Below are 25,368 nucleotides of genomic sequence, written 5' to 3' on the forward strand. Positions count from 1 at the left end.
GTTTAGCTGCCTAAAGCGATATCATTGAACTGTGTTCAAAAATCATTATCTATTTTCTCATACTCTATTTACTTTTGATCTTTCTGATCTTTCCAGCTTCCAATAACCCCCTAAAACTACCGAAGTTACTGCATTATATATTCTGGGAATTGTTATTCTTTTCAACCCTTCTATTTTTGGATCATTTATTTTCTGACAAAGGGTTTGATTCAAAAACCCGTAAGGTGCATAGAACTTAATACCAAGGCTTAACGATTTCTTAGAAACTTCTATAGTCATTCTTAAAGTTGGCCAAGGCTTAAAGATTCCCTAGAAATGTGTGTTCATTTTTAAACCTCCTTTATTGTTGTTGAACTTAAATGCGTTCAGTAAAGAAAATCAAATGTATTTACGACTCTGCAACAATTTACAAACAATTTTTAGAGTAGAGAAGCGACGTTGAATTTCCTAGAAATTCCTAGTCATTCTGTAAGTTGGTTAAGGCTTAAAGATTCTCTAGAAATTGACGTTCATTTTTAAGCCTACTTTATTGTTGTTGAACTTAAACGCCTTCAGTAAAGAAAATCAAATGTATTTACGACTCTGCAACAATTTACAAACTGTTTTTAAAGTAGAAAAGCGACGTTGAAAACAAAGTTTGGAGATATCCAATTCTCGGTACAGCTTTAGGCGGGAAAATTCTCCAATTCAACCATAGAAATGGCGGGAAAGAGGAGGAAGAAAAAAACAAAAATAATTAAGGAAAAGCCTCAATTTACTGCCGAGAGCAGAAAATGCTGTTAAGTAAAAACGCGGGAAGAGAAACTTTTAGAGAAATCAAAAACTCCTCTCGCCTAGAATTCTCCTTTCGTATAATCATCTTGGAAAAAGAATTCCGAATACCAAGATAGCGAGAAGCTTCCCGCCAAATTTAGGAGACTCTCATCTCCTCATCTCGCTCCCCCCCCCCCCAGCTTTTACGGAAAGGAAAATAAAAAAGTTTTTCCTTAAAAGGAATCTTAAAGAATTGTTGAATTTAATGTTTAGCCTCGGACTTAGAAGTGCTGTTTAAATCATACTGAAAGCGCCGTGAAGCCAAGGCCCGCCGGTTTCTCGGGGACAACGGAAATATTTCAAACTTTCTTTAGCCTAAAATGTTTCTCAGAAAGCTGGAGGCTACGTCTAAAAATAGGCTTAGCATATTTTTTAATTTAACTCCATCTCTAAATAACTAACAGAATGAAGTAACACACTTTTTTCTCCCGTGATAATAACAAAACTGAAATAAATTGGAAAGATAAATTGCTTTCAGAAACAACACCGAAGTAAAAACTTCGGGACTGGGGGTAAAAGAAAAAAAAAACATACAAGAGTTAGGCTTAACAACTCTTCTTTCTTTCTTTCTTTCTCCTTTGTTTTATCATAAGTTCTTAAGATATGTTCCTCCATAAGTTTGTCACTGGTTACAAACTGGAGCTTGTCATGAAGTTATTGAAATAGGTCATAGATTCGAGGTAAAGCGACGTCTGGTTTTGGCGCTGTTAAAGACTTAGTACAGACTAAATAGGAAGATGGAAGTCCTGCAAAACTAATTAACCGAGTGTAGTACTTTAATTCTCGCTTGTCGTTCTGCTAGAACTAGCTCGAGCTGTAAGTCTCTAGCATTACGAAGTATAGGTAGTGTCATGCTTATGGTGAACATATCTTTTAAACTTATGGCTTTATCCCGATCCGGATGGGATGGTAGAATCCTGAACAATACCATGGGATCTGAGGTGATCGCGAGATTTGAAGCAAAAAAGGAAGGAAAGAGGTAGGAGAGGGCGGGCAATTTTTCTTTTCCCTGTACCTGCAGGCCACTAAACAGTTCGCGGCAAGGAAGAGATAGAACTAAAGAAAGCATTGGAAAAAGGTTTTTCTTTCTTTTTTGTTTTTACAAGGATGAAGAGAAATAGTTCATGGCAAAAAGGCGGGGTCAAGTTCCATCGACTAGAATGGTATTTACTAAACTTAAAACCCTTTTGTCTTTAGGGATTGCTTTACCCCCCTTACCACTCTTTACTTCTTTCTAACTTTGATTTAGGGATAAAAAAAAACTTTACTTCAAACGTTTTACGAGAGAGTGAGAGACACTCTTATATATAAAAGGTGTTTTATTTCAAGTCTCAGCCCCGTATTTTTTTAACATCAAAGGAGTTATTCCCTGTTCCCTAATTAATTCTGGCTTTTTGTATTAGGGACTTGGGTTTATTTTTCCCAATTTAATAGGTCCTCGGAGCTTTAAGAACAGGTACAAAGTTGCTAAGCCTACTTTTGAGAATAGATAGTTTGACGTTTTAGACCCGTTTTTTAGGGTTAATAAATAGTGTAATAAAGTTTCGGGTTATTAACCACGGAACGTCTGACCAATGAATGAGTGTTTTAGAGTTGCTAAGCCTAGTTTGAATAAAAGAAATGGGTTTGATCATGTATCATTTTTTAGGCTTAACATATCTCTCACCAGATACTAAAGCCGCGTTTACACGAGACACTTTGAGACAGGTTTTAAACCGTTTTGGAATGTACAAAAAATAATATTAAGCTGATAAAACCAGAGACCTTTCAGGAGAAAATGCAAATATTACTTTTTAAAATGTTTTAGGCTTTCCAAAACGGTTGAAAACGGTTCCAAAGTGTCTCGTGTAAACGCGGCTTAATAGATATATGTATTGGCAGTTGCTAAGCCTATAATTTTAGATAAAGAAATAGATGATAGTTTGATGATTTAGGCCCGTTTCTTAGGCTTAATAATAATAGTATAATAGATATAATGGGAGTAATTGCTAAGTCTATTCTTTTAGGTGAAGTAATAGATGATAGTTTGATTATTTAGGCCCGTTTTTTAGGCTTAGTAAATAATAGAGAAATAGCCAATAGCACCGTAGGTATTTTTGGGAGAAATAACTCGGTATGTAACCCATTACGTGGGCAAAGAACATAGTAACGACATTAATACACCTGTATAAACTAAAGGGGTATACATATCGTCTCTTGTAGGAGGAAGAAACAGCATCATCCTCTTCCATCTTATTTGTACCAGCATTTTTCAGGCGATGTAATGGCTTCTGAGCCTGCCAAAAACGCGCGGGAAGGAGCTCGCTTGGTTGGGGTAGCTTAGGAACTTAGGAAGGCCATTCACAAACACCAGTGAAACACGCTCAGCAAACAAAAGGAGTATAGCTATAGAAAAGACGACTGGATGGGAAGATGCTGGGATGAAGGAAAGCGCCAGAGAATCTTATATCCCTTTTTGCCGTATCTCTCTCTCTCTCGCTCCTCTTTTCCTGCAAAAACCTAAAGGATATTGACACCACTAGAACTACACTAGCGATTGGCTGGGATGTTACTGATGGTCTAAAGAAGCTAGCCAGGAGAGTGATTGGGGAAGAGACTGGAGGAAAGAACTATTAGTTTGGGGGCACGAACGCTTTGGTTTCTTTATATCCGAAAACGAAACAATGGAACTTTATCTGTAGATACAGTCTCGGATTGCCAGTAACGCCGCACCGACCGATTTCTTTTAACCGTACAGAGTATAGATAAGAATATCTTGCGGTTGTGTCCTGTGGGGCCAACGTTGATCTTAATAGAATGGACCCTAAGTTAGAATAGGCCAAATTTAAATCATAATAGACCTAAATATCTAACTCCTGATTCTTGCATATCGTAATGATAGTTAAATTTAGGCTAAATTGAAATCAAAATAAACATAAGTTCAAACAAGGCCAAGTGATGAATATCGCAGTTGAAGTTAGAATTAGGCTAAACACAATCGAAAATAGGCTTACTATTTTACTCGTGTATATCGTAGTAATAGGCTTAAGGTCTAACAAGGCCTACTCATGTATGGCAATTATCTCAAGTATAAATTAGGTTTACTACACAACCACAATTAGGTTAAGTTGAAAGAGTTTCCCATTCTAAATTTCTAACAAGACCCACTCGTGTATATCAATTATTTTAGGACTAAATTAGTCTTAGCACACTTTATACACCGTACTTCCCAACCAACCGCAATTAGATTAAGATGAAAGAGTTTTCCCGCCCCAAAATTAAGGAAAGAAAAAAAGAAACCTGTAGGGTTATACTTACTAGTTTCAACTCCCCTTTCATTTGTTTAAACTTTATTTATGAAAGAAATACTATAGCTTACCCAGCGGCGTTTTAGGTTTGGGGTTGGGTTGGGTTTTGAAACTTAACTTCTCTCATCTCATCTCATCTTTCCTTGCCCGCCAACTCCATTCCTTTCCCAAAATGGCTCAAAACGTAGCCCCGGTCGGATGTATAACCCTCTGCTTGTCTCTTTATCCGCTCGTTAAGGGATACGAATTTCATCCCTATATCCATCCACAGCCTCTTCCATGAAGTGTATAACTCTGTTACACCATTGCCGCACGCAGTCACCCCAAGATGGTATAATACATTCTCGCCCTCCAACTCCAGACGCTAAAAAGAATGGGAGCTATATAGGAATCTCTTTTTATAACTGGAGAAGAAAAAGAGGAAGGATAGTTTCCTGTTTCTGTAGATTAAAATCAAAAGTTCATAGATTAAAACCAAAAAGTATACCTTGTCTTGCTTGCGCCGTGTAGAATCAGACCCCTCTTAGAATTGTATCGACCCTGTTGGAGAACTTCTTTGGATTTAGTTTTTTTTGGGGGGTTTTCAAATGTCCAACTTCTTCTTTGGATAAGAGGGGGTTCTTGAAGTCATCGATCGGACTTTGTCTCCCGTGACACCTATTATATATACTCCAAGGTAGAAAATGCCTTACCAGGAATCCCCCCGTGGACTTGCTCTGTCTACCACCACCGAGGAGAGACCTCGAGACACAGGGGGGGGGGGAGAGTTTTTCCCTGTGAGTTTTAGAGACAGAAGGGACACCCAATGCAAGCCTTCCACCTTTTTAATGGCGTACCTTAGGGAGCCCTCATAAATCACGAGCCCTAATTCGTTGACGCGAGATCTGCACGCGCTGCGATGCTTTGAGAATTCTCGTGGTGTTTTTGAGGAAAGTTCTTCCTGGCGCTCGAGCATCTTGAATCTTGAACGTGCGGAATACGTTTAAAGAGAAGGAACCGACTTATTCGGATCTTGAGGGACACTACTTTTTGTCACCCACTGTTTAGATAAGTTCACACTGTGTTTTTTTATGATCTACAAGAACTTGTGGAACGCGAAGTAATTTACTTCAATTTCCTTGCTGTTATGTATTTATGTTGATTTCTTGAGTGTTTGGGTCGCATTCTTGGGGTGTTTGGGTCGCATTCTTGGGGTGTTTGGGTTGTATTTTGGACCAAATTCTTGCGTTATTTTGGGTCAAATTCGTGCGTTATTTTGGGTCGAATTCTTGCGTTATTTTGGGTCGAATTCTTGGGGTATTTTGGGTCGAACTCTTGGGGTATTTTCGGTCGAATTTTTGGGTATGTGTGTATTGTGGTTGAATTATTGGGGTATTTTGGGCCGAATTCTCGGGGTATTTTGGAGTCGAATTCTCGGGGTATTTTGGAGTCGAATTCTTGGCGTATTTTGGGCCGAATTCTTGTTTTTTTACATTTGTAGGTATTAAATTCTCATATTTATATCAGTCTGAACTTGGCCTTTAATGTCACATGGTCCTGCCTTCCCTCGATACCAAACATTTCCTTCTCTCTCCTCTTCCAAACGAAGTATAGCTTTCCCAATCTCCCGCGCAACCACCCACCCTCTGTTATTATACCTTATTTTGAACGCGCCCCTTTTCCTGATTCACAATCCTTACATAGGTCCCCCATTTTCCAAAAAAAGAGAAGAACGAGGGAGAGAATTATTTTGTCTGAATGATGGTCGACCACGCCTATCTGGCGGGTAAACCAGAGAGGAGAAAACCGCGCTGATTAATGTCCCGAAAAACGTTTTTCCCGCCAAATTTGCATTAATTTTGTATTAGCCGAAATGGAAAAAGAATTTTCTCGTTACTCCATTGTAAGCCTCCGCGGCTTCTCTCTCTCTCTCTCTCTCTCTCTCTCTCTCTCTCTCTCTCTCTCTCTCTCTCTCTCTCTCTCTCTCTCTCTCTCTCTCTCTCTCTCTCTCTCTCTCTCTCTCTCTCTCTCTTTCTCTGAATTTTATTCCCTCTTGGTGGGATTCGAATCTTCCTTCACCCCAAAATCCGTATCGGCGCGAGAATAATGACACCGAGAGCCGACTTTGTTATAAGCCTAGTTTGAAGCTCACGTGACCGTGCACCGTTTGAGAAAGAGAATGAAATCTATATAGGGGTCAAGCTAATTTTCCCGCCATTTTTAGGACTACTTTAATATTGTAAATCCCTATTTTTGTTAAGCCTTGATACTACTATAATAGTTGATCAATAGGTCAAAGGCCTTTTCCCGCCATTTTGTATTCTGGTATGAATGAAATCCATAAGTTCCAAGCTAATTTCCCCGCCTTTTTTAGAAATGTCTCTATTTTTTAGCCTTGGTTCAATAAGTTACTGTTATAATAGTTGAGCAATAGGTCAAAACCTTTTTACCGCCATTTTGTATTCTGTTAACAGGGCCTAACTAAAAACCCAACAACTTTTATTAAGAAGTTTTGTTAATTTTTCGCGTTCACCAAAGTTTTAGTTGTCGTTTACTTCCGGTGGCTTCTAATAGCCCCTTTCCTCTTGTAATAAAGACGGCAGTTGGTCGGATCCAGCGATACTTTTATTATTCCTTGCTTTTACCATCTTTTATACTCGTATTCAAGGAACGCCATTTTCTTTCATACGAAGGTTAACATTTGTTGTTCATCCGCCTTAGCTTTCCATATAATATCAAGCAAACTCGAACGCAACTTTAGTAAAAATTTCTGTATCGTAAAATCCTTCCGGTTCAGGCGTATCTCTAGGGAGCGTACCTAAAGTAGCGAAAGTTAATGATCGAGAATAATCCGGAAGCACAGTATTTTGTATGGAGTATGTGACTGGATGTATAGACCATTCCATTAATACGAGAAGAGAAGCACAAACACCACAGGGGGGGTAAAGGTCACCCACCTTCTTGGGCTATTTCCCAGATGGCGCCGCGAAGAAGAACTACCACGAATTGGCTAGTATCCCTCCGCGTGTAGTGAACTTGGGCTAGCTCCGTCCTGCGTTACCTCTTGGTTGGTGCCAGGGAAATAAATTACCTAAGAGGGCGACCTCTCGCCTGAGTGTTGGAACACTTCTCTACAAGTATTTAATGGAAAGTTCTATAGAAAATGTTTTTTATGTTTTAGGCTTAACGGAGCAAGTTGAAGTTGTTCTTTCTATTATCGTAAAAGTATTTTTGTGTTCGTGTGTTTAACACGTGACATTGTGTGTTTTCTTTTTATGAAGGTGTACCCTGGGATTAAAATTATTTAATCCCATCGTTATCATAGCGTCTAAGAAAACACAGCCAAATTTAGCCACAACTTTATTATGGTTTAACTAACCCTAAACGCAAAAGTAATATAATATTTATTTCCCGCGTTTTTCTTTGGGTTAGCGCTCGTACGCATGCACGAGATAAATTTGGGCCACGTAATAAAACATATTTCCCGCTACGGTGTGTATATATTCAATTCCACGGTATCAGCAGAACGTTTTATCTTTTCATATACCAAACCCAAATACGTTTCGAAAGCAAACAACTGACATTATCGTATTCCCAATACCCAATTTATCCAAGACGAAGGAAAGAAAGACCACACATAGAAACTTTATGTATAGTTCTTGCATTGTTAAAAGGGGACTGATATAAACGTTTCTTGGTCTCCTTAAGTCATGCTTTCTTAGGTTACAACTGAATATATAGTAAGGGCATTAAGGTCCGTAGCGTTTTTAGATTTTTCCTATTTCTATTTCTATTTTCCGCGAGGGGGAGTAACGGTTCATGGATATAGTGTCCCAAAACTGTCCCAAAAGTCCCGCAAAGCTGATAAGAAGAAACCGGTAACGGGGTCAAACACTATAGCCGCGACTGCACGCGTAGAACTCGCGCGAGAAAGAGAAGACATTAGAATCACTCGCGCCTTATCTTTTTCCCGCCTTTTTCTTTCGCGCCAGGATGTTTCCCGCTCTTACCATCAAGTAAGGTTTATTCCCCTTTGTCAAACCGCCCTCTTTCTTACGCTAGCCCCTTTCCTTGCTTCTTTCGTTTTAACTTTGTCGCGGATAACCTGCCTGGTTGCGCGCCGCCAAAGTTTTGCTTGGCCCCAAATGGATGGATGTTACTAAAGTTCAAGATACACGGAGAAGTTTTGGACCAATGCATCTAAGTCGGTCAGACGATGAACTGACCGAGATTAACCCTACACCATTTTGTTTCCAAATATTTTCTTGACTTTGGTGAAGCTTTGTGTTGTAGACCACCCCATATATACCTCTTTCTGCCCTAGATGACGAAATTGATGTATAAAGTATATAGAACGGACCCCCTTTCCAAAGATCGGGCGTAAAATAGTGTCTGGTGTGTTGACCACCTTGTTTTCTAAAGATTTGGATCATCGATGGGCATGTAGACATCAAAGACTAAAATTAAGATATGGCTTCTAACAATACGGACCAAATTTGGTAGACTGGTAACTTTTAAGTCCAATGTTACGACTTTGTTTTCCGCATGTCCATCAATGTTCCATCTTAACCCTAAATGAAGCAGACGATATTGTGTCCCCCCCTTGGAGTATGGTCTATTACCAATCAAATTTGTGCATCAATAAAAAGTAGGCCTAGCTTACACGTTTCTTTGCTTTATTCGATATACTCCGGAGCCACACGTACATGGACTCCACTTATCATATTTTTTTCGTAGGAAACTCTCTATTATTCTCGACTGCATGTCAAAATCAGCAAATCCTTAGTGATTCCGAAATCTTGTTTGTCTTGGGTCCCTGACTTTCGTGGGGCCCTAACTCGGACATACTGCTCGCGAGTAGATAAAAGAAATCCCTGGCTGGGTTGGTCTATGCCGTCGACATCTATAATTCAGTAGGGTTTGTGCTCGTTTCTCGCGTCCCGGGTATCAAAACAAGCTTTATAGGTTGGAAAGATAGCTCGTGCTTCTAGAATCGAGTTTCAGTGTCCAATAGAAAGAGAAGGAGAGAGAGAAAAGTGTGTAGGATAACCTAACACACGTAACGTTTCCGATATATCGATTAGGCTTAAAAAAACATTGCCATTTTGAAATGATTGGTGTATCCCGAGTTCCTTTCCAAGTTGTTACGTGTTTTGAGAAATATATTTATTTCCCTCCAAGGAAATTCCTGTCCTGATTTTAAATTTGATTTACTTCCGGTACCGTTTTTTTTCTTCTTAAATTCGCAAACTAAAAACTTGGACTAAATTTGACGTTGAAATACACTTGGGTGTTCTTTTTTGAAGTATCTTATCCATGTCTAAATATATATTTTTTAATGTTATTTTAACAGATGGTACCAACGAAGTCTTGGCCCAAGCACAGTTGGAAGTCCGTTTGGTTACGGAAGCGATGCTATTCAACAGCGTCACTGTCCGTTTAAACCAGACGACCCTAACCAGTTTCTTGTCGCCTCTATTCGATTTTTTCGTGGAAGGTATTGCCGCCATTGTACCTTGTCCCAAAGAGAATGTCTTTGTCTTCAATGTCCAAGATGATACCGACGTGGACGCCGATCGTATACTTAACGTTAGTTTTTCCGCGAGACGAGTTGGTAGCCGAGACATGGAGGACTTTTACAGTCCACAGTTTATGCAAGAAAGAGTCTACTTGAACCGGGCTGTCCTTACCAAATTAACCGGACTCGAGGTAAGATTTACATCAAGGTTATATACCGTTTAATTTTGAAAGCAGGTCATGCAAAACATAACCCAAACCACTTAACTTAATTACTTGAGATTAGATCTTGGTGCAATATATTTTTTTTGGCGGGAAAATTTGTAATATCGGATGGGCCCGAGGTCATCGAGTTAGCCTATTAAATCACGAAGCGTGAAATGACTTATCTTAATCGTTGGACGAACGCTGACGATGGGGTCATACTTCTTAACTGATGATAATTTACAACCATTTGGCCATCGTTTGGTTTATGACCTATTATTACTTACTACAAATTTACAAGGGGGATAGAAATTTCTCATTTTCTAAATAGGCTTAATAACGAGGCTTAACTGAAGGAGGATATGAGAGAAAAAAAAGAAGCGGGAAACGCCCATGTGCACGCGAACCAGCGCGAGCTTTTTGACCCCTTGATAGTACGTGGTACCTTTTCCTTCTTCCTTATTCTAACAATTATTGCTATCGGTCCCTTTGCCTTTAATATAATTAGCGACGGACCTTCTCTTTCTCCCTTGCCATGCTTTCCCCGTCATCATGCCAAGGGCCAAGTAGGGTACATGCACGTTGCTTCCAACATCATTATCCGATTAGACGGGGAGCTTTGCAATCTCCTGCGGGGGTAAAAGAGTCAGTTAAGAATGGCGGGAAAAGAGGGGCTCAGCCCACGTTTTAGAAAGCGAAATGAAAGTGACGCAATCCGCAATTAAAAGCGAACGGGGACGCGCAAAAGGCTTAGTGATAACAGACTGGAGCGCTTGTATTCTCGCTCAGGGTGGTGCACGCCTTGTTGGCCACGCTTGTTTCCACGCCTTTAGCATTCTCCGCTCCGCCTATCTTTGACGGTATTTTGACAAGGAGCTAGAGATAACACCACACCAATACCACCGCCACCCGAGATTGGGGAACACGTTATCAGTTTCTCAAAGACCTATATTTCTTCCCTATACTGCTTCCAGTATAACCCTATCTTCATCTCTCCAGGGTTTTCCCCTCCAACCATAAATTTTCAATTTCCACCAAGGTCTTGGGTTCGATATTATTTTCCCGCCAAAAGATAGTAGACCTAAAAGTGGGCTTAGGGAAGTGAGATGAGACTTGAACGTTAGGATTAACAACAAAGTAATTTTTCAGGAGAGTCTTGATTCAATATTACTCAGAGAATAGGTCTAAAATTAGGCTTGGAAATTCACAACGGGGTACAATTAAACAAGAACAACCCATTTGCACACCATAATGGACCAACAATAAATGAGAGCTAACCTTAACAGTCCCATTTCCATGACTCCAAATTAAGTTCTAATTTCTTCTATGGGAAGGTTTTTTCCTTTAGGGGATAATTTCCCCCTTTTTGAATTATACTTTTGTTTTTATCCCAGCACCACAAAAGAGCGGGGTTTTCTATTCTTATACTCAGCCCCTCTGTCAGATTAATTGTCCACGGGAGGCTAGAAATTATTACGAAGGGAAGAAAATAAGACGTCCAAACTAGAGGCCAGTGGCTATTCTTTTCAAACATATATATACGCTCTTCAGTCCGTATTAGGCTTAGCACTCTCTCGACTGGTTAGACTACAGGCCATCAAGTTAGCCCTTGACCATTAAGAGCCCCCATTGGTTCCATATATACGAACAGACTGTGGGTACTTGTATGGATGTATACACACTTTCCAACTTTGACCATGCGCTCTCCGCGGGCGTTTTTCGCCAGTTATCTGTAGGACCAGCAATCTGCAAAGGGCGCAATTACCAGCAATAGCCCCCCTTGCCTTCTAATTACTTGTCTTGTTGGCAGTTTTTTTTTCTCCTTTAGCTTTTTTCCCGCCTTTTTTTCCCGTCTTGGGGAAAGCCTCAAGTTTTCTATCTATCGTTATGGGCCCCCTCCTGTCTTTAACTACATTCTGTGATTGTATCCATTTGTACTAATAGCTCCTGCCTTCTTTTTATGGCTTTCTCGTGGACTAATAGAAAATACTAGGATTAGGCTTAACAATTGTTATTGTTGTTGTGAAGAAAAATTCTGAAGAACTTCTCCCCGGAGCGGACTGCCCGCGACTGGGGTTGTCCTAAACTATTACATCTTGTCAAAAAGAGGGATTATTATTGACCAAGGCTTAGCGGGGGAAAATAAATATAACGTCTCTAACGTTAAATCTCATTGATAAGTGGTATGGCAGCTCCCCTCTTTTTCCTTAGGATCGAAAATATCGTTTTTATCTTGGACTAAGTTTCAAAACTAACTGGACAGTTATTGATATTGTTGACGAAGATATATCTGTCAAGATGACGATTTATTTTGATAGCTGTCTCCTTGGTTTGGATTTCCCCAAGTTTTTCTTACCATCACCCGCCCCCCTCGTGACATTTTGTTTTTCTAAGCTGAGAAACTGGCGCGTGAAATGATAAATACAAAGTCATGATTTAAGCCTAATTTTACGGGAAAGGTTGTTAAGCCTAATTTGAACAAAATCACTATGTTTATCTCTATCGTGTTCGGATATATCTAGATGGGAATGCAATAACCATTTAGGCCTAACGATGGGTGCTTAAGTGGGGTAGGGGAAAAATACAACCCAAAGCTTAATATTTCAGTTATGAACGGTACCAGGTGCGTTTTATAACTATGGAACCCCTTTTAGGGTTAGGTTCAAGCTCTTAAACCTAACAGTCTTCTTTATACTTAGGCTCAAATTGTACCGGAAATGCCTATTTAGAGATCACCATTTTGATATTACGAAAAGCGCACAGAGCTATACTGAAGTGTGACAAATAAATGTTGCGTGTTTTTGTTGTAAAAATCAACATTAGTAGGGGCTAGGGTTTACCAAAGCGAGTTGTTGGATAGATTATTTAAGGTGTATGAAGCTTTAATTTTGCGACGAGGGGGAATTTTATGAAATTAATTATTAACGGCTGTTACTACCAAGCAACTTTCATTACGTTTTATGCAGTTCAAATTTTAATTGCTTTTATGGGCGAAGGGGAAATTTAAACGCTGAAACGCGGCTGTTGTTAATGAGTAATGAAATTACTAAAATTCACTAGGAGAGATGAAATAAGATTTCTTATCACCATAAGTTCATAAGATATGTTCCTCCATAAGTTTGTCACTGGTTACAAACTGGAGCTTGTCATGAAGTGAATGAGGTAGGTCGTAGATTCGAGGTAAAAAGACGCCTGGTTTTGGCGCTGTCAAAAGCTTAGTATACTAAATAGGTAGATGAAAGTCCTGCAAAACTAACCGAGTGTAGTACTTCAATTCTCGCTTGTCGTTCTGCTAGAACTAGCTCGTGCTTTATGTCTCTCAGAAGCATTACGAAGTATAGGAAGTGTCATACTTATGAATGGAACATAACTTATAAACTTATGTTATAACTTGGGTATATTTAACTTTTAAAAATTATTAAATAAATTATTTTTTTCTTCATACAGGTTTTGCCATTTGACGATAATCTATGCGTTCGGGAACCTTGCGTCAACTTCGAAGAATGTTTGTCGGTTCTCAAGTTCGGTAACGCTTCCGGTTTCGTCGCTTCCGACACTCTTCTCTTCCGGCCCATTTATCCCGTCAACACTTTCGCTTGTCGATGTCCCCTCGGATTTACCGGTTAGTAGAGACTTCTTCTTTCTTTCTTTCTCTTTTGTTTCCTAAGCCTTGGCTCTTATCCTTAAGTTTACTGTAGTATATTCACTTGGGAATATCCCTTAAAATCAAAAGGACCCTCTTTTTAAGGGACCCCCGCGTAAATGACAAGCGCTTTTTGCCCCTGGAGACTTCGCTGAGAAAGAGTTTTTGAAAGTTGTAATAAAAATTCTTATCAACCTTTAAGCCTTGGTCTGACTAAAATAAAATGGGTAGCGATAAAAAGTTTAACTTTAAAAAAAAAACAAAAAAGAAGTAGGCCTAGCGATTAAGATTAATTACCTAGCCGAAATACTTGTTTTAAAGTTGTTATATAGAGGTGGAATGTCCTCACCCTGTAAGTTGGCTTTTCCCTGAGCTTTGGTGCGGAGCGGGTGAAACATTTCTACAGGGGCTCGTAGGAATAACATAGGAGGGTTTCAGCCTGTAAGGTGGCTTTCCTTTATTGTTTGTATTTTTTAAAAATTGTTAAGTCTAACCTTAATTTAAGTAAATCTTTTGGTCTAACCTTAATTTTGTTTAAGAAACTTTAGCCTAACCTTAATTTTCTTTAAGAAACTTAAGCCTAACCTTAATTTAATGTGAACCAGTCCCAGGAATATCTTTTTAAGCCTTTATTATAATTATATAGTGCGAAAACTTTATTCTTTAAAATGTTTAAATTTTACTTAAAGGTATGAATCATAAATACGAATGTGATACGGAAGTTAACTTATGTTATTCGAGCCCATGTGGTGGAAACGGAACATGTTTAAGAAAAGAGAGTGGTTATACTTGTCAATGCAAGGAAGGTTTTACGGGTAAGTCAATTATTTTAACCCTTTGAACTTTACTGGTCAGTCGAGGAATAGGAATTTCATTTCTTCATTTATGTCGCGGTATCTTTTGATCGCAAGTTCGGGTCCCAATTGAGTTTCCTCCGAACAAAGAGGTCCCCTTTTTACTTTGGAATTTCGTTATGGGTTGAAAATTTCTTCATAGCTCTAAAGGCTAGCTTGCCCTTGCCCTTTTTGGAGGGTACGCGGGTTATACCCGTCTAAACGGATCATATTCCAACTTTGACCTTCGTGACCCCTAAGGGTATTAGCGATAGTCCCTCGAGGGCTAAGAGCTTTTGGGATTAAGAAAAACGAAAACGAACTGTGTGTAGTCGCTGCTAAGGTCTGCGGGGTATTTTTGGCGGAAATTTCTTGGCAAGCGGCTTACAGACCCTCTTGAGTTACAAGGGGCGCGACAATGCGATTTGCGGACAGTGAAAGCTATTTCTTGTATTAACTACTCAAAGAATGGGCTGGATAGCTAAGAGGGAGACGGGCATTGCATTAACGCCAAAAACGTGATGAGCCTGAAATTACTACTGACAGCGGGTCTCTACACCCTGCTTTGATAGGAAAGTACATTATTTAAGGCCACAAGAAAGCATTTCAATCTATAATCTTTTTACCTTCTACTACTGAGCCAAAAGATATCTACCCTATATGGAATTTTTCGCGGGTTTTTTAAGCGTCATTACTCCTGGGTTAATTAAACCCGCCATTTTCAAAAGCATTTTAATTTTCGGAGTTAAATATCATTTGTAAATTATTAATTTCATGTAACATTATGGTGATTTGTTTTGTAAAATAATTAAATTTATAAACGTAAACGTTAGGAAAATTGGTTAATTTAATTAGGTTAGGCAACTTGTTAAGCCTCGGTTCGTGTTTGATATTTGATAAGCCTACTTTTTCAAAAACGCAGGTAAAAATTGTGAAGTGAATCTATGGGAAGACTCCTGTATTCCTGGGTTATGCAGAGGCGATTCGCAATGCGCCACACATCCAGATTCTATTGACGGAGGTCAACTATCTTGCGAAAATTGTACTTACAGCTCTTGGAGCACCAAATTATGTGAACTGAGAGCCCGGACATTTTATCGAGGAACATTTCTCACTTTTCCCTCAATTAAACAAAGACATAGACTGTCCATCAAGCTAAGGTAAGTACTTAATTAAAATTAATGATTATTTTTTAAATAAAATAATTCATTTTAATTGTGTTTTAGGTTTGCTACGCGCGAGAAAAACGCTTTGTTGCTTTACAATGGCCGTTACAATGATCAGCATGACTTTATTGCGTTGGAGATTGTAGATTCACAAGTTGTGTTTCTATATTCATTGGGCGTAAACATCACAAAGGTTAAGGCCTTCGTTGCAGGAGGGGTCAGTGATGGTCAATGGCACGAAGTTGAAATCAGTTACTTGAACAGAGTAAGTTTCAATGTTAATCACGCATTTAATTTAATTTATTTATTTTATTACCAATTTATTTATTTATTTGATTGCAGACTGCAATATTATCAGTTGATAATTGCGATACAGCCTTAGCTATTAAATATTCCGAATTGCTGCCAAATTATAAATGTGCCAATACGAATTCGTTTCATTTGGAACCAAGGTAAATATTGTATTCTGTTTGTGGATTTCTTGTTTTTATTTTTGCGCTCGTAAGGCGTGCAAAAGTAATACTCTGACGCTCACGGCTGGCGGGTTTTTTTTTTGTTTTTCTTACACAAATTATTTTTTTTTTCTTAGATGTGCCGATCTTATGCAAACTTGCTATCGATTTTTGGACTTAACTGGACCTTTACAACTCGGTGGTTTACCCTCATTACCGACAGAGTTCCCGGTCACCAGTCACAATTTTGTCGGATGTATTATGGACTTACAAATCGACCATGAATTAATTGATCTCAATGGGTACGTGTTTGCCTGTCCTTATTTATATTATATTTAAGGTTAATTTATGTTTAATATTAACGAATTTCTTTACAGTTTTGTAGCCAATAACGGTACTATTCCCGGCTGCGTCCAAAAAAGAGGGTTTTGTTCATCTAATCCTTGCAAAAATGGCGGCAATTGCCAAGAAGGGTGGGGTTCATTTATTTGCGTTTGTCCTTTAGGCTTTGGAGGAATCGATTGCAGCGAAGGTATGTTAAATTAATTTCGTTAACTTTGACTAATCATTTCCTGATTAATATTAAGTAATTATTGTACTAACCCTAATTACAACCTATTATAATTACACGCAGACTTATGGTTAAAATTAGACCCAGGTAATTTTAATCCTATAGTTTAATTCTAATTTCAAAATACCCCTAATGAAAAAATTAATTTTTTGAATTAAAAACGTTAATATATATTTATTTATTTCGATGCAAATAGGGATAGAACCAGTGAAACATTTTGCGGGAAACAGTTTCTTGATTCTAACACCTCACCTACGTCCGGTTCAACTGCCATGGATTAACAGTCTTTCGTTTAGAACGCGTAAACACGAAGGATTACTGATGAAAGTTCAACTGGGACAAACTGGAACTGTTATATTTCAGGTATTTTGAACTTGTTTACTTTATTAATTTTTTAATTAATTAGGTTAGGTTAATACTAATAATTATTTTCTAAAAGATATCGGGCGGGCATATTGTTTACCGCTATAATGATATCAAAGCCGTGTTATCGGAAGTAACGGTTAACGACGGAAAATGGCATCACATCGAAGCCAAATGGATGGGAAGCGACGTTTGGTTGTCGTTGGATTACGGACAATACGAGGTTAGTGATTTTAATTTTAAATCTAATGAACTGTTTATATGTTTAAACTGCGCCTTTTCATTCAGTTAACGAAAGAAATGGACGTAAACATAAGAGGAACGTTTGTCGGTAAAGTTTCCTTGGGTGGGCTAGAAGCCGAAGAAAGCTCGGATGATTATGGAATGGTACCAGGCTTTGACGGTTGCATTCAAGCCGTTCAAATCGGAAGTAGTAAAGAATCATGGTTAAGACCCACGGTTGAAAGCAACGTTAAAGACGGCTGCTACTCCGTCAATCCGTGTCTGTCATCCCCTTGTCCGATTCATAGCGCTTGCAAAGATCTCTGGGGCGATTACCAATGCGAATGTCACCCGGGTTACGTCGGAACTCAATGTTTACCGGTTTGCCAATTGAACCCTTGTTCCGAATCGTCCGTTTGTCACCTGGATGATCTCTATCAGTCGCATAAAAAGGGTTACCATTGTTCCTGCGATTCTTTGCATTCTGGGGATTACTGCGAAGACGCCTTGGATCAACCTTGTCCTTCTAACTGGTGGGGATACCCAATTTGCGGACCCTGCAATTGCGACGTCGATAAAGGATACGATGCCGATTGCAATAAAACTACGGGGGAATGCGAATGCGAAGAAAATCATTATCAACCCCTCTCGAGCGATATTTGTTTCGATTGCGATTGTTACGCCACGGGATCGTTTAGTAATCGATGCGATTTGATTACCGGACAGTGTCGATGCCGTAATGGAGTTATTGGAAGGCGGTGCGATTCCTGTTCCAATCCTTTCGCCGAAGTAACTCTACGAGGTTGCGAAGGTAAGTGTAGGAAACTTTATACATATTTTAAGTATTTGGACAACTCGGAGATTTGCGCGATGAAATTATTAAGTCGAAGTCAGAGTTAAGTCAGGAATGCCTTTCTTTTCTTTTCCTTACTTCAGTAATATACGATGGTTGTCCGAGATCTTTCGAAGACGCCATTTGGTGGGACAGGACTCTATTCGATCAGGAAGCGATTCATTCTTGTCCCAGAGGATCAGTCGGTAAGTTTACTATTTTAAAAGCGTGTTTGTCTCCTCGGAAGGGTTTTTGGTATAGTTAAAAAAATACAATTAATCTATAGGCAAAGCATTTCGATTCTGCGAGCGGGAAAGTGGTTGGGGACCTCCAAATTTATTTAATTGCACTTCGGAAACGTTTCTGGAACTCGCGACGCAGTTAAACATTCTCGATCGAAACAAATTACCCTTGAGTACTTACATGGCCATAAAATTATCGGCCGAGTTGCGCAGCGCGACGAATACAACCTCACCCATGTACGGTCGAGATGTTTTAATCGTGGGTAGACTTTTACACCATATCTTACGATACGAAACCAGACAGGATGGGTTGAATTTGACTCATAGACAAGATCGGGACTTTATTTCGGTAATTGTTTTGGGATTTGTAGAGTAATTGTTTAGCGGGATTAAAATCTTTAATTCGTTGTATTATCAGAATTTGGTCGAAGTTGCCAGTACAATATTAGAACCAAAGTTTCTAAATAATTGGGAAACCATCGTGTCTCTAACTGGGTACGGACCCGAACACTTGATGTTACTGTTCGAAAAATACGGTCGGACATTGGCTAAAAATCAATTCGATACGTTCACGGAACCATTTGAGATTACGGCCAAGAATCTTATCTTCGGAGTCGATACGGTGTCGCCAACTGATATGTGGAGTTACATTAGTTCCGTTAGCGACGTCAATGGTACCAGTTTGATCATGGATGAACACGAGCCTTCGGAATTTCTCGATTCGAGTTTAAAAGAAGATAATACCGTTCCCGGTGTAATAATTCCAAAGTACAATAATTATCCAATAAGGCAACGTTATCACGATGATGTCACTAAAGTCGTTTTGCCCTTATCCGAAATTGGAATTCGACCAGGAGGATGTAAGTACTTGATCGATTTTTGGGCGCCATTCAGTTGTGTCACCTAGCGATCGAGAAAGAACTGTAAGTTAACTTAATTTTGAATTATCTTTATTTATTTTAAGCTTTTAAAACGCCGTCGGCTATGGATAAAGACAAAGCCGTTATCGCGTATTCGATTTATCCAACTTTGGGCAAACTTTTGCCTCTAGTTTACGATTTATCGATTCGACATCGATTTGGGATTCCAGTTAAACCGAATTCTCCGTTAATCTCGCTCGTGATACAGCCAGTTAATCATACGTCTTCTTTATCGAAAAATTTGCTGCAAAATATAAGACTACGATTTCCTCTATTGCAACAAAGTGGGTTTACAAGTCCTCAATGCGCCTTCTGGGATTTTGCAGGAACGTAAGTTGACCTTATATCATACCATAAGTTTATAAGATATGTTCCATAAGTATCAAACTGCCTATACTTAGTAATGATAGAGACTTACTGATAGCTAGTTCGAGAGCGACAAGCGAGAATTGAGTCTGTACTAAAAACACGAATCTATGGCCTACGGTATATACTTCATGACAAGCTCTCAGTAACCAGTGACAAACTTATGGAACATATCTTATGAACTTATGATCATACCAATAGATTTACTCACTTATGCATGCCGCGCGAATGCGTTGATTTAAAGTAAGGACGTTGTAAGCTAAGGAGGGCCTATAGGGTTTATAAAATCATACTTGAAGTTTGGCCTCGCGGTTAGAAACTTATCTCGATGTGTTAATCCGTTTGCATCATAATAATTACGCGGTTAATTACTTAAAATATAATACTTATCTAGTAGTAAAACGCAGTAGTTTAGAAACTAAATTGATATTTCGTGCCATAATTTAAATTATTATCAGAAGCCCCAGAGGAAAATGGTCAACAGTCGGATGCCAAGTTGAAGCTGAGGGTACTTACATCTCGGAATCTTCCAAAATCCCCTACATCAATTGCTCTTGCGGTCATTTAACAAGTTTCGCGCTTTTAATGGACGAAACCGATAGAGAGGTAAATTACGCTTTTAATCGTATTTAATTTTAATTTGTATCTCGTATCTTTATATTTGTATATCGTTTAACATTTAACAGTATATCGCTGACGAAAGTACAACGCAGGACATTGTTTCCTATTTGGGTATCGGAATTTCCCTTCTGATGCTCAGTCTGACTTTTATCGCTTTCTGTATATTGCGGGGATTGCAAACCAACAGCAATACGATTCATAAGAATCTCGTCATGGCAATATTCTTGGCGCAACTTTTATTCCTCATAGCTTTGAAGGCCAGAAAAGCTTTGGTCAAACAAGAATTTCCTTGTAAAATACTGGCCATCTTTTTGCATTACTTCTTTCTCTGCATTTTCTCTTGGATGCTGTTGGAAGGAATTCATTTGTACAGAATGTTGACTGAGATGAGAGATATCAATCACGGACAAATGAGATTCTATTACTCCATTGGTTACGGTAAGTTTTTTTTAAATCTATTTCTATACAGGGTGTTTCAAAAAAGGGTGGTACATACCGAAGCGCTAATAGGTTCTGTTATAAGTTTATAAGATATGTTCCTAACATAAGTGTGACACTTCCTATACTTAATTCGTAATGCTACTGAGAGACTTACAGTTCGAGCTAGTACTAGCAGAACGACGAGCGAGAATTGAAGTTATATACTCGGTTAGTTGGTTTTGAGGGACTTCCATCTAACTATTTAGTCTTATACTAAGCCTATGACAGCGCCAAAACCAGCAGGCGTCGCTTTACCTCGAATCTATGACCTACGTCAATCACTTCATGACAAGCTTCCGTTTGTAACCAGTGACAAACTTATGGAAGGAACATATCTTATAAACTTATGGACCTATTGCAATTTTCCAATCTTAAGAAGTTATATATGGAGTATTTTAACTAAAGTTGCTTTAAATAACAGGCGCTCCCGCTATCGTTGTCGGACTTTCTGTCGGGGTTAGAGCTGATCAATACGGAAATTATTACTTGTAAATATCTTTTTAATTTGCATTTATTAATTTTCTTTTTTTTTCAAAATGATTTTCTCTGAAGTTAATTTTTATTGGGTTTCTTTTTTTTTTAGCTGTTGGCTTTCGATATACGAAAGTGTAGTCTGGAGTTTAGTAGGACCAATTTGCGTTGTAGTTTTGGTAAGTATCATTTAATTTTTAAAATTTGCGCGATTGCGATTGGGGGTTCTTTTTTGTTCTAAATTCATTGTTTGGTTTAGATCAACTTGGCCGTTTTCGCTATGGCAATGCGAGCTAGCGTTCAAATTAAGGAATCTGTCACTGATTTTGGAAATTTAAGGTCTGTATTTTAATTATTATTCAAAAATTATAAAACAAGGTAAAATTTTCAAATATATTTTTTTAATTTTCCTTCAGAACACTCCTTTGGTTAGGAATAGTTCTTCTGCCAATTTTGGGATCGACGTGGGTTTTAGCAGTTCTTTCTGTCAATGAATCCTTGGAGATACTTCACTTTGCCTTTTCCATATCCTGTCTGGTTGAAGGAGTCTACGTTTTCATTGGCTATTGTATTATCAACCGCAAGGTAAGGGTTTATTATATTTTATTTATGTTTGCGTCTAATTTCTGATTTTAAATTTGATTCTAATTTAAAAACTAATAATTAAAGGTTCGTCAACAGTTAGTTTTAACTTGGGCGAGGTTACGAGGAAAGAAGGTTCCTTACGATGAAAGTTTGAGTGGAACTAGAACAACTATAACGTCGGTACGTATAGCGCGTAACCAGGAATGCATACAGCTAATAGGAATCATTGTGCCCTCTATATCCCATGTTGATTTACTATCGCGTCACGCCTCATTAAATTTATCTATTACCTTTTGATACGCGTAGGGAAAATTTTATTTAAAATTTGAATTTACGTATTTAATAGCGGTCCGCTCTGGCTTACAATAATTCGTCATTCGACGTTCTACACCGTAACGTTGGTATTTCTACATCTTCGACCACTTCTCGTTCGACGACCAAAACTTCGAGTAGTCCGTATCGTTCGGACTCTCATTTGAGAAACACTTCCACGTCGACTTCCGCCGCGGGAGGAAGAAGTGTTCCTGACACTCGCAGTCGTCACGGACGCAAAAAGAGAGCTTATTTTTATAAAGCTAGGAAGAATAAAGAAGAAGGTAGATTTTGTAGGGTTCCCCTTTTATTGTTATTTAATATAAATAATTAAGCCTTAGTTTTAGGCTAAAGTTGATTTCGGTTTTTCTTTAGATCCTGATACGGGTGAAGCGAGTCAACATAGACACGGGGAAAGCGATTCCGACAGTGAAATGTCCGTGGATCACGCGTCGCTCGATCTAGCCTCGAGTCATTCGTCTGACGAAGAAGAATGCGAAAGACTAGAAGAAAGTAATTTGGGAACTCTACGAGCCTTGCCCGAAATTACTTCCAAGCCCAATATAGTAGAGGAAGCCGAAAATTCTCAGGCACAACTTTGTAAGTCAATTTTCTCTTTTTCTAAAACATTAGAGAGTTTAAGCATCCCCTATACGCGTACGTGTAGCCACCTTTGACAATGCGTTGGTCTAATTGGGGATTGCGTGGCAGGCTAGCATAAAAATGACGAAGAAATCGTTAAGCCTATTTTTGTAATTTGAGAAATTTCGTTAGGCCTCGTTTTTTTAATTTGGAAACTTCTCTAAGCCTCGTTTTTTAATTTGAAAAACTTCTCTAAGCCTCGTTTTTTAATTTGAAAAACTTCTCTAAGCCTCGTTTTTTAATTTGAAAAACTTCTCTAAGCCTCGTGTTTTAATTTGAAAAACTTCTCTAAGCATCGTGTTTTAATTTGAAAAACTTCTCTAAGCCTCGTGTTTTAATTTGAAAAACTTCTCTAAGCCTCGTGTTTTAATTTGAAAAACTTCTCTAAGCCTCGTGTTTTAATTTGAAAAACTTCTCTAAGCCTCGTGTTTTAATTTGAAAACTTCGCTAAGCCTCGTTTCGTAATTTGAAAAACTCGCTAAGCCTCGTTTTGTAATTTGTGTTGAAGGATCGACCCTAATGATGTACAATTATTAACTTTTGTTTTAAAAGTGCAAGGCTTCAACGTGCCTACCCTTCCACCTCCATCAGGGAATTTGAGCGTAAATATCGCTCCTTATCCTACCTATACGAGTTACTGGTCAGTTCCCACCAATCCTACCACGACGGGGACAACGCCACCGTCGTTATTTTCGGCTTCGAGCCCTTACCAACGGATAGCCAGGGCGGCGGCCGCGGCCAGTGGTCAAAACGTTGTCCGAACTGGATCTCCCTGCGAAAGCTTGTCTTCTTTGAGGTTGGGCTTAACTTCCACTCCCAGAGATCGACAACCTTTGGCTTGGTCCAAAGAGAACCTAGCTGATCCAAACAATATGTTGCCCAAACGAAATTTGCCCGATGTCAGCTTGCCATTGGCTAGAAGGACGTCACCACCATTACAAGGTAAAGGCCCATTGTTTTCATCATATTCTTATTTGAAATAAAAGTTTTAAGTTTAATTTTTAATGGATTTTAATTAAAGTTGCGATGAATGTTTTTTTTTTATTTTAGACGAATCTCCCAGTCCAAATGAAAACATTCCTGTACCAGAACGAGGTGATAGTTTACCGAGCAATAGTCAGGAACATCTATATTCGACAGCCAATCAAGTTTTGTCTCAGCGAATGGTGATACCCCCTATGACAACGACGGAAGTCTCGTCCGAATCAGAGTAATTATTTTTAATTTTAATTAAATTTATTCCCTTAAAATGTATTTATTTAACTTTAAATAACTTTTTTTGCTTTCTTTATGGAAAAGTTACGAGGTAAATTTTAATGAAAAACTATATTTGAAATATTTTATAAAACTTCTATTTATTTTTTTGTCTCTTTTCCTGATTTAGGGTTAGTAACGAAACTTCGGTGTAACGATAACTAGAAAAGGTCAAAGTTCTACTCGCGGGGTCAAGCGCTGCCAAAACGCGAAAGTATGATTTTTACGACTGTAAAAGTTTTGAGATAAAGACGACAACATTCCAAAAAACTTTGGGCTAAAGCAAATTATACGTTATTTACATTATGCGCGCAAAGAGTTTAAATTATAATGAAAAAAAAAATACAAAACTGTAAATAATTTCATTACCCAAGTGTTTGATGTAAATAAAGTTTTGATGAATAGAATAATTAAAACTGAGTATTCAATGACAAAATTTTCGATTTTAACGTAATGTTTTAGCAGGGATAGATTTAATTTTTGGAAGTAGGGATGGAGAACTGTTAGTATTTACTTCAGTCTGACTCATAGCCCAGTATAGAGCCCCTCCCTCCGACACGTAATGAAAATTTTAAATGATCTTATTGGCTCACTTTAACTACGTTTTGATGACGTTGCTGACGGGGACGGCGAAAGAGACGTAATTCCTATTTACCTCTGTCGCTATGACCCGCCTCTTCTTTCATACCGGGGAAGGGGGTCCGGGACTTTGACGCGCGCCCAGATTACTCTGTTCTCCATTCCTACTTCTAAAATTAAATCTATCCCTGGTTTTAGTTAATAACATGATAATAATTTCGTTTTATCAGAGGACCTCAGTTCTGTCAAATTTTTCGTTCGTCATTTTTGAACGTAGATTGAAAATCTTTTTCTTTTTAGTTAGCAGCTGAAGCTTTAAACTAAATTCAGGCAGGGAGTAAGGAACGTTAGAGGGAGTGTTGATCTAATACTAAAAAAACCGTCATACAGTGGCAAATGGGAAAGAAGGTGGGGGTAGGAATTTTTATCTCCTTCCACAATTTTAGCTAACGCGCAGGCGCGAGTGACGTCGTTTACTACCGCCAGCAGAGAGAATTTAAAAATTTAAATACGTAACTACGTATACAGCGCACCTAGCGGCAATGGGATAAAGGAGGGCTTCTCGTATTACGCGGTGCGGGGAAATTTCAACGAAGCGCACTTTTTGTTTTTATGTCTATATACTTTTGTTTATACTTTATCAGTGTACAATGGAATAAATAAAATTAAATAATTGCTCGTCAGATTAATGAATCTCATTTCTTATTGCTTTTCTTGTCAATAAAGTTACAGGCATATGTATGATTTTAAAAGGGGTCGAGGGGCTATTCACTAATGAAAATTTTCGAGTCCTACACTTCTCAGGATATTAAAGGGGCTGTCCGAACCGTGGGGTAAACGACGGTCTTCCTCACAGAACTTAGCTTTGCGGTTGGGTAAAAATGGAGGGGGAGGGTCGAACAGCCCCTTTAACTTCTGATATTTGTTACTGAGTTTCAGTTTAAAATTAAATTGCTAATTAAAGCATTCCAAGTATTAATACTAGTGTTTATGACGATAATGAGTTTAAAATGA

General features: G+C 38.5%; 1 protein-coding gene across 3 annotated transcripts in view; it reads left to right on the forward strand.

Annotated features, from left to right (window-relative positions):
- The window catches only part of stan (Protocadherin-like wing polarity protein stan), a 144,726-nt gene extending 120,515 nt beyond the window's left edge, over positions 1-24,211 (forward strand). The window contains exons 6-32 of one of the 3 annotated variants that reach the window (XR_016383438.1): positions 9,433-9,788; positions 13,248-13,422; positions 14,133-14,258; positions 15,199-15,436; positions 15,503-15,707; positions 15,785-15,894; positions 16,032-16,196; positions 16,272-16,426; positions 16,662-16,828; positions 16,905-17,051; positions 17,117-17,861; positions 17,987-18,088; positions 18,169-18,473; positions 18,543-18,984; positions 19,089-19,374; positions 19,869-20,016; positions 20,097-20,469; positions 20,933-20,999; positions 21,095-21,161; positions 21,242-21,321; positions 21,399-21,567; positions 21,652-21,747; positions 21,914-22,172; positions 22,255-22,479; positions 23,074-23,463; positions 23,572-23,827; positions 23,906-24,211. Coding sequence is in view for 2 of the 3 variants with exons in the window: in XM_089869106.1 (XP_089725232.1) it covers positions 9,433-9,788; positions 13,248-13,422; positions 14,133-14,258; positions 15,199-15,436; positions 15,503-15,707; positions 15,785-15,894; positions 16,032-16,196; positions 16,272-16,426; positions 16,662-16,828; positions 16,905-17,051; positions 17,117-17,861; positions 17,987-18,088; positions 18,169-18,473; positions 18,543-18,984; positions 19,089-19,374; positions 19,869-20,016; positions 20,097-20,469; positions 20,933-20,999; positions 21,095-21,161; positions 21,242-21,321; positions 21,399-21,567; positions 21,652-21,747; positions 21,914-22,172; positions 22,255-22,479; positions 23,074-23,463; positions 23,572-23,731; positions 23,906-23,930 (5,783 nt within the window). In the remaining variant the exon portion in view is untranslated. The remainder of the gene's footprint in view (positions 1-9,432; positions 9,789-13,247; positions 13,423-14,132; positions 14,259-15,198; positions 15,437-15,502; positions 15,708-15,784; positions 15,895-16,031; positions 16,197-16,271; positions 16,427-16,661; positions 16,829-16,904; positions 17,052-17,116; positions 17,862-17,986; positions 18,089-18,168; positions 18,474-18,542; positions 18,985-19,088; positions 19,375-19,868; positions 20,017-20,096; positions 20,470-20,932; positions 21,000-21,094; positions 21,162-21,241; positions 21,322-21,398; positions 21,568-21,651; positions 21,748-21,913; positions 22,173-22,254; positions 22,480-23,073; positions 23,464-23,571; positions 23,828-23,905) is intronic. The other 2 variants (XM_089869106.1, XM_089869107.1) reach the window with 2 other exon arrangements.
- The last annotated feature ends 1,157 nt before the right edge of the window (positions 24,212-25,368 follow it).

This window comes from Phalangium opilio, unplaced genomic scaffold (assembly GCF_054372755.1).
Source record: "Phalangium opilio isolate 3A_F unplaced genomic scaffold, DU_Popi_V2 ptg000025l_1, whole genome shotgun sequence".
NCBI lineage: Eukaryota > Metazoa > Arthropoda > Arachnida > Opiliones > Phalangiidae > Phalangium > Phalangium opilio.